Genomic DNA, 9,182 nt, shown 5'->3' on the forward strand with positions numbered 1-9,182 from the left:
TTCTTTGGCTATATACTCTCTGATGTTGTATTTTATATTGATAGGGAGTTGCACAAATTACTTCATCACTAAGGTTTCCCTTTCATGCACCTTCTTCACAGTGCTATTTCCAAAAATTCCATACAGTATTCCAGGTATGATCGCACTGGAATTCCCAGTACTATTTTCACTGCTGCTCCATAACTGGATCAACACTTTCCTTGAGCTGTTCAAAAAATTAAAACATGAATTAAGGCAAAACACAAATATGCTGGATAGATGACCGCACCTTTATTATCCCTTCTCTAGCATTTGTCTCCAGAGACAAATTTGTTTCATTAATCCTTTTGATCCCACTAAATTTCCATTATGCCTACTAAATCTAAGTCTTTTAATATTACTTGGATTCTGGAAATTTGAGATATAAAAGATTGTGTTTCTCTGTGTGCACTAGGGGAGAATTTTACTGCCATGTCCTTGTCCTAATTTCTGAATGTGCACAGCAGCCTTATTTGCTGTCAGCTTAACTGCTAATTTGTTGCCCAAGCAGTTGATTAAGGGATGAGAGCACACTCCGTATGAGAATGATAGGCAGGATTTAAGTGATGATAGGAGATGGACTCATCAGTGATGATAGGAGATTTACTCACAATATGGAGAAAGAGGATAGATAGTATTTTTCCCCCTCTTATGATAATATATACTGGGGTCACCCCCCAAAATTAGTCATTTGTGTAATGGACAGAAGAGAGAAATGATGTCAGTACTGGCTACTAATGTGGGTTAGATATGATATTCTTCCTCTTCACCTCTGGCCCCTAGTTCTGAGATACTAGTTTCTGAATAACCTTCCAGGATCTCAGGGTAGGTCACTAGGGTTTCTATTCTGTGTGTTTGTGGTTCGTTGTCTGAAACAAGAATGCTTAAATAGTAAGGCTGTGTAGAAATTTGATATCACGGTTCAGTTTGAAGACAGTTCAATTTAATCTCCTAATTGAATGATCTTTCCAGATAAAATCAACAATTTAGATTGAACTGTTGAATTGAACTGGATGCCCTACAACCTGTTCATATTTCCCTTGGTCTGCTCCAACAAGGCTCTTGAAGTTTTCTTGGAAGACAAATGTAAAATATGCCTTATGGATTATGGTTCTCTAAGTGAGATGGATGATGGAATTAAGATGCTCAATAAAGATAGGAAGGATTGATCCACTTGGCATCTGCCATCTATATATAGTTTAATTGGTTCAGAGTATTATTAAGTACCTGCATAGGTAGCAGCTTCTCATGAAAGTACATTAAGCTTGTAATGCTTTTTTCTACTGCTTGAGTGATTATTATGATTTCTTAGTGAGAGCCCATTCTTTTTTCAACATAGAAAAGGCTAAAACATGATAATGAGCTTGCTTTAAGAAAAGTTTATCTGCTCACATTTTTGTTTCACAGTCTTTGTTTGGAAAGATTCCACTGTTTGCTGCCAAAATGCTGATGTTGGTCACTTTTTGCCTGCAGCTACAGAGACAGGGAATCTGCAGGGTGCATTTCACAACTCTTTTTGCCCCTTGGGCTGGCATCCGAGTATCGCTTTTGTACACTGTTAACCATTTGACTGGAACAGTCTATTTTTGTTTAAGGAGAGCAATTTGAGGGTTGTTAGCTTGGTGATTTCTAGTGATAATAAAAATCATGTCTGGGGGGAAAAATGACTTGAGTGATAACTGTGGAATTGGAGGTGCTATGAGACCCTAAAGTCCATTACGATAAGCAAACAACAGGAACACAAGAATTCTGTTCTCATTTTTCAAGAGCGAATGGTGCTTCACACTCACCTTTAAGCCATGTGCCAGAATTAACATTTTTTATGGCTGATGCTTTAAGTTGAATATAGTGAGCACTGCACATTGTCCACACAAGAGATTTAAGTAAGTAAATAAGTAAGTAAATAAATAAATAAATAAAAACCAGCTGCTGTCATAGGGCTTAAATTATGTAGGTTTGATCATGCAACATCCCACCCATTCAGGGATGAGAAATTATTTGCAAGATAACTCTTTTTATATCCTTCCTATTAATAAAAATTCTCAAGGAAGACGGTATATTAAATTATGAATAAAAATGCTGCTTGTTACATTGGGGGAGATGCCTTGTGCATGTGTGAACATACCTTTTTTTTTTTTTTTTTTTGCCTGAAGATACTTCTGTCTACACTGTAAATTATCCTTATCTCCTGCACTTCATATCTAAACATTTAATTGCACACCTAAGCAGATAAACTGTAATAGTAACCCTGCTGAATAATGCATGTTACTTATAAAGGGGATTTGTGGTAAGATGAGTGACAGCCTCTGCAAGTAAATGCTTCCTTAACCGCTTGAACTAGTACTGCTGGTAATAATAATAGCAGTAGTATTAGCAGTAGTTAGAATTAACTTTGCAAACCAGAAAAGAAAACTCTGTCACTGAGGCTCTGAAGCTTGGTCAGCATTTTGCAGAAAAGTATTCTGTATCTTCCTGAAATACACCTTTGCATGGTCCAAGCTTTTCAGAAGCAAGTGCGCAGCAGCCATTCTGTATGTTAGCAATTTACTTTAATCTCCAAAGGGAAATTCAGCAGAAGACAGAATAATTTAAGACAATTAAAAATACCAAACAGGAGAAAAAAATGTACCGAGGTGGTTTCTCTTATCACCCTTTAGCATGCACATCTCCCATGGCTTAAACTGAATAGTTAGACAGTACATTAGAACACCCTCCTCCGTGCAAAATCTTGCATGAAGAAAAGGTTGTAATTAAGAAACAGTCCATGCTTGTTTATTAAACCCTTGTTAACTTAACCTAGTTAAGTAAAAGATATCAGTGTCCCCTGACAGTGACATGCATTATACATTATCCCGTTGCTTATTCAGAGAACATCTGAGAGCTTCAGGGTAATAAAAATTGCAGGGAAGTCAGTTAGCATTACCTGAAGCTATTGTGGGGGTGTGGCCAGTTTTCCTACAAACCACATTTGTCAATTTTAAAAGGAACTTTGAAAAAAGGGTATGGGGAAAACAAAATAGATGTAGTCTTCAGGAAAAAAAAATCACCAATCATTACTCCTTTCTCTGTCATACTGACATTCATGCTCCACTTTTTATCTGCAGCATGGCTACCGTGTTCAGATAATTTTACTGATAGTTGTCAGTGCTAAGTATCTGAAACTACTGTGAAGCTTAGTGCTCAAGGAGGGCAATTATGAACTTCAGTTTGCAATACGCTCTTCAAGTAGGCTGGACAACCATTTTAACGCATAACTTCCTCTAACCTACAGGCTGGATTGCAGAAACCTTGTGAACGGATCTTCTCCCCAAATCTTCATTAACGCACTGTTTTGCTATTAAACGTGATTAAAGGATATAGGGGTGGCAGGGACACTAGTCCATTTAAAAATCCTTCATTTGTTTGTTTGTGTCTCATTCTTTCTATAATTTTCCCCTTCCAGAGTCCATCACATTTTAACAGCACATTTGAGAAGGAACATGACATTTTTCAGCATTTTATAAATCAGAATTGCTTCAATCATTTGCTTTTCTCTTCTCTTCTCTTCCCTGCCCTTTTTTCTTTTTTGAATTTTAGGATTAAAGAGCCACTTCAGGATAGCATAATAGCTACCTACGAAGAGCATGAAGATAGCGTCTATGCTGTGGAATGGTCCTCAGCCGACCCGTGGCTATTTGCCTCGTTAAGTTATGATGGACGGCTTGTTATTAACAGAGTCCCCAGAGCTCTTAAATACCACATACTGTTATAAATCTATTCACATTTTTTGAGCTTCATTATCTCAATATTGGCTGATAATTGGAAATACTCCTTAAATAAATGCCATAGATGGAATATCAGTCCTTTTCTTTCTGGTGTAAATATTTGGAAATTAAAGATCTGCCATGAAAATTGCAAAAAAAAACCACAAACTTTTTTAAAACAAGAAGGGTGTCACACAGGTTACCTCCACAAATGTGTGAGGATATTATTATTATTATTATCCAATTTTCTTGTATGATATGTATTGTACTGTATGAATGAGTTCAGTTTTAGGGTGAAATATTGATCATGCATATGGAAAAACATAGCTTTCCCTGCCTCTCCTCTTCCCAACTCTCTTACTTCTCCCCCATCTCTCCAGAGGACTGAGAGGATCTATAAAACATGTTGGAATTGAGGGAGTTAATTGCCTGAAGCCATGGAGGGATTTTGTAAGGTTCCCTAGTTTAGCAATTTCCTTGCTCCATTGCTCTTCCAAGAGCATACAGTAGTTCACGTAGTTCTGTAGATTCCCTCCATCCTCTGGAGAACCTTGTGGGGTGGGAATTAACTAGAGATGAGTGTAGCAGGGAGGAGGAGGAGAAGGGAAAAATCAGTTTCATGAGATGAAATAATCCATATATTTAAAATCTATGGGAAGATAAATGAGATTCTATTGCCAGTTTGCTCTTACACTACATTAGTGCATTTCAGCTTCACTCAAGTGTTCTTGCAGCCTATCAGCAAATACTCAGGCACATGGTTATGTATGTAAGATGGGTAGCTATATAAATTTTCTAAATACAATAAATAAATATTCTGTCTTCAAAACAAATATACATTGCTCTAACCATAGAGGAATATTTTTTTTATTTAAATTATGGCAAGGATTAAGAATGGTTATTACCATGTGAAGGTACCAGTTGAAGGGTGCTACTAGTTGGAGGATGCTTTGCAGCGTACAAGAGGACTGATCACTGACTCCAGGAACAGACAGTGCATTCGGAAAGTATTCAGACCCCCTTCACTTTTTTCAATTTTGTTATGTTGCAGCCCGATACTACAATAGTTCAAATTCATTTTTTTTCTCATTAATCTACACTCAGTACCCCATAATGACAAAGTGAAAACAATTTTAGAAATGTCTGTAAATTTATTAAAAAGGAAAAACTGAAATATCACATTGGCATAAGTATTCAGACCCTTTGCAACAACACTTGGAATTGAGCTCAGGTGCCTCCCATTTCTCTTGATCGTTGCTGAGCTGTTTCTACACCTTGATTGGAGTCCACCTGTGGTAAATTAAATGGATTGGACATGATTTGGAAAGGCGCACACCTTTCTATAGAAGGCCTCACAGCTGACAATGCATAATGTATCAGAGCAAAAGCCATGAGGTCAAAGGAACTGCCTGCAGAGCTCAGAGACAGGATTATTGCAAGGCACAGATCTGGGGAAGGCTACACAAACATTTCTGCTGCACTGAAGGTTCCCAGGAGCACGGTGGCCTCCATAATTCTCAAATGGAAGAAGTTTGGCACAACCAGGACTCTTCCAAGAGCTGGTCGCCTGGCCAAACTGAGCAATTGGGGGAGAAGAGCCATAGTAAGAGAGGTGACCAAGAACCCGATGGTCACTCTGATTGAGCTCCAGAGATCCTGTGTGGTGATGGGACAAATTTCCAGAAGGACAACCATCACTGCAGCCCTCCACTGATCTGGGCTTTCTGGCAGAGTGGCTAGACGGAAGCCTCTCCTCAGTGCAAAACACATGAAAGCCCACTTGGAGTTTGCAAAAAAGCACCTGAAGGACTCTCAGACTGTGAGGAACAAGATTCTCTGGTTTGATGAAACCAAGATTGAATTGTTTGGCCTCAATTCTAAACATTATGTCTGGAAGAAACCAGGCACCGCTCATCACCTGCCCAATACCATCCCAACAGGGAAGCATGGTGGTGGCAGCATCATGCTGTGGGGGTGTTTTTCAGCAGCAGGGACTGGGAGACTGGTCAGGGTTGAGGGAAAGCTGAATGGAGCAAAGGACAGAGATATCCTCAACGAAAACCTGTTCCACAGCACTCAGGACCTCAGACTGGGCCGAAGGTTCACCTTCCAACATGACAACGATCCTAAGCACACAGCCAAGGCAACACAGGAATGGCTTAGGGACAACTCTGTGAATGTCCTAGAGTGGCCCAGCCAGAGCCCTGACTTGAACCCTATTGAACATCTCTGGAGAGACCTGGAAATGGCTGGCCACCAATGGTCCCCATCCAACCTGATTGAGCTTGAGAGGATTTGTAAAGAAGAATGGCAGAAAAGCCCCAATCCAGGTGTGCAAAGCTTGTCGCATCATACCAAAAAAGACTCAAGGCTGTAATTGCTGCCAAAGGTGCTTCAACAAAGTACTGAGTAAAGGGTCTGAATACTTAAGTACATGTGATATTTCAGTTTTTCCTTTTTAATAAATTTACAGACATTTCTAAAATTCTGTTTTCACTTTGTCATTATGTGTAGTGAGTACTGAGTGTAGATTAATGAGAAAAAAAATGAATTTGAACGATTGTAGTATCAGGCTGCAACATAACAAAACTGAAAAAAGTGAAGGGGGTCTGAATACTTTCCGAATGCACTGTAATTCAATATAAGGCAGCAGAAGAAGGGAATGGAGATGGGGACAGAGGAGAAAGGTAAATCGGTGAAGAAGTATGGCGTTTACTTCAGCTGCTCATGTAGCCTTAGTGATTGTCAGCTACCGGAACAGAATAAAGTCTTTCTACCAAGAGTTTAGACCCTCTAGGCTTTTTACTAGGTAAGAGGAGATGGCAGGAGTTGAAAGTCAGGGTGCAGCCCAAGACGCCTGCAGAGATTGCTAACTGGAAATATATTAAATAAAAGCCTGGTTCAGATTTTGCTCTGTCCTCTCTCTTGGAACGTGGTCCCCAACACACCGCTCTGAGGCCAAGTGCCATCCTCAGCTTGGAAGAGTTGCACGTCATGGGTTATGACCTAAAAGACTGCTTAAAGGTTTAATGGAAGAGGTGGATAATGTATCTGCTTTCTCTGCAGTGGCCACAATTCATCCTGATACAAATGAAGTGATATATCACCATACAGTGGGTATAATGGCGTCAAAGGTGAGAGAGGTGTGGGTTTAAAACAGATCTGATGGGAATTAAGTAAAAACAAATCTGTTGAGTCTCCCATATTTGCATTCACTTTTGTTCTTGCCTTTTCCTTCCTTCCTAGTGGCTCCTCTTTTGTGGGGAGAACTTGTCTGTCCCTTTAACCTACTGAGATATGTACATTTCTGGCTGTCGTTCCACCTTTTGTGTGAAGTTTCTCTCTCTCTCTCTCTCTCCCTCCCTCCCTCCCTCCCTCTCTCTCTTTTTTTTTTACATGTATACATCATACTAAACCAAAATGTGATTTGCTGTTTTGTGGCTTAACCAGCCATTTGTGATTAAATTAACTGTACTTATTTATTTAAAATATATCTGTACCACTTCCCATTAAAAAATCTCAGAGCAGTTTACAGTTAAAAACAGAAGGTTAAAACAAGTAATAGAAGCTTTGAACCAGTAAACCATTACTTACTGTGAACTATAAACACAACATAAATATTTAGGTTGCAAGGAGGTATAGTTTCCAAAAAAAAAAAATACTCATATCAAATGAAAGTTATGGTTGCTATTAATGTCTGCATTCTCCAAACAGCAGTTAAATAAGATTCGCTTGTATTCCTATCTGATCTCATAGGAAAATATTACTTAAAATAATTAGGCCAACAAACAAAATATTAGCAAGGGTTAGCAAATTAGACATTTTATTCCCTTCGCTTTGAGCCATAAATCTCAATCTTTTATCCCTCCCTCCAAAAGTTCCATCAATTACTTTCCTATATTAATGGCACTTCTGTGGCAGATATATAATGGTTAATACTGTTTTTGCCACCCAAGACTTTACGACTATCCTTTCATTTTAAAAATAAATTATTTGAGGAGGGGGGGGAAAACTAGTCTTTTTTCTATGTATATTCACCTTGAAATCATAAAGAGCTAAAAAAAACATACTGGGTCCAAAAAAACCCATAGATACTGAGTTTTGTAAACTGAAAAAAAATAATAACTAGATCTCAACTTTGAAAGTGAGTGAGGATTTGGACCTTGGCAATTACACATTACATTACACATCCAAGCTTGCCCAGTTATGGCACCAACCTCCCAGGATGTCAAGTGACAAAAGCTGGCCTTGTGGTCTCTGCGTGTCCCATAATGAGATGATTAGCTGCTATATAAAGGTTTGGGATTAAGTAGAGACTGTGCTGCAAGGATTGACAATTTAGTGTCCTCTGGCTATCTTGGATTATAATTTCACTATCCTTTGCCATTGGCTATGCTGTCTGATAGGATTTGAGGCCCCAGAATACCCGGAGGTCTCTACTTGGCATAACCTTGCTGTACTGTAACTAGGGATCTACAGTCAGGTTTTTTTTTTTTTTGTCTGCGCTCAGTCATTGCTGACCCTGCAGTGACTGCTTGGACGAGTCCTTGCAGTTTTCAAGGCAATTGCTTCGGAAGTGGTTTGCCAGAGCCTCCTTCCTAGAGCAGAGCCCAGCTGGCGAGCGCAGGAGGCGGGTTTCTGTTGCTTCGCACCCTTTTCGGGCAAGCGCGGTTTCGCGCTTACCGGCAACTGCTCCCGACTCTCGTGCAAGCACCGCCAGCATTTTTCCTCCCACCGGAGTGAGAGTACCCATTTATCTACTCACGTGAGTTTTCGAAATCAGACAGTTGTTGATCTTACTAGTTACCGTAAACATTTTGCTGTGTGAGTTTCCATAATACCTTGCACATGATGGTTAATTGTTGTACGCTGCCCAGAGTTACTTTCTGTGAGATGGGTGACTATGTAAATATGATGAATGAATAAATAAAAATGATGGGCACAAGCATTGCTAATTTTTTGAAGAAATCCAGAACTTATTATTTATTCTTACTACTGCTTTCTGCCTTAATCGAGTTTGTGATATGGACGCCTGCCTACTTGCAAACACATATACACAAAATTTGAATCACAAACAATCAAATACTCCCTCAGTCTCACTAAAATAAATAATTTTTATTTTAGGGATCTTTTTTCACTGCTCAACCAGAACAAGTGAGAGGGGAGAAGTGGTGCTTCCCCAACCCAAGCAATTCCCACCCTTGCAAAATCCTATCTACTGCCGGGCAACTGAATGAACTATGAAGTGTATGAAGGACTGAAATGAATCCAAACATTTGCATTCTGCAAACCCCTTATATTTGATTGATTGATTGATTGATTGATTATCTGCCATCAAGTCATTGTCAACTCCTAGTGACCACATAGGTAGATTTTCTCCATGGCAATCTATCACTAACCTGGCCTTTCAGGTCTTCCAAC

At 39.3% G+C, this 9,182-nt stretch overlaps 1 protein-coding gene across 3 annotated transcripts in view; it reads left to right on the top strand.

The window, feature by feature from the left end:
• Window positions 1-3,857, top strand: part of EIPR1 (EARP complex and GARP complex interacting protein 1) — a 69,800-nt gene extending 65,943 nt beyond the window's left edge. For all 3 annotated transcript variants that reach the window (XM_007424684.3, XM_025164427.2, XM_025164426.2), the window contains one exon: window positions 3,595-3,857. In XM_007424684.3, the coding sequence (XP_007424746.1) occupies window positions 3,595-3,769 (175 nt within the window). In that variant the 3' untranslated portion in view covers window positions 3,770-3,857. The remainder of the gene's footprint in view (window positions 1-3,594) is intronic.
• The last annotated feature ends 5,325 nt before the right edge of the window (window positions 3,858-9,182 follow it).

This window comes from Python bivittatus, unplaced genomic scaffold (assembly GCF_059951505.1).
Source record: "Python bivittatus isolate LINGU-HERP-01145 unplaced genomic scaffold, Pbiv_v1 ctg000020_np1212, whole genome shotgun sequence".
Lineage (NCBI taxonomy): Eukaryota > Metazoa > Chordata > Lepidosauria > Squamata > Pythonidae > Python > Python bivittatus.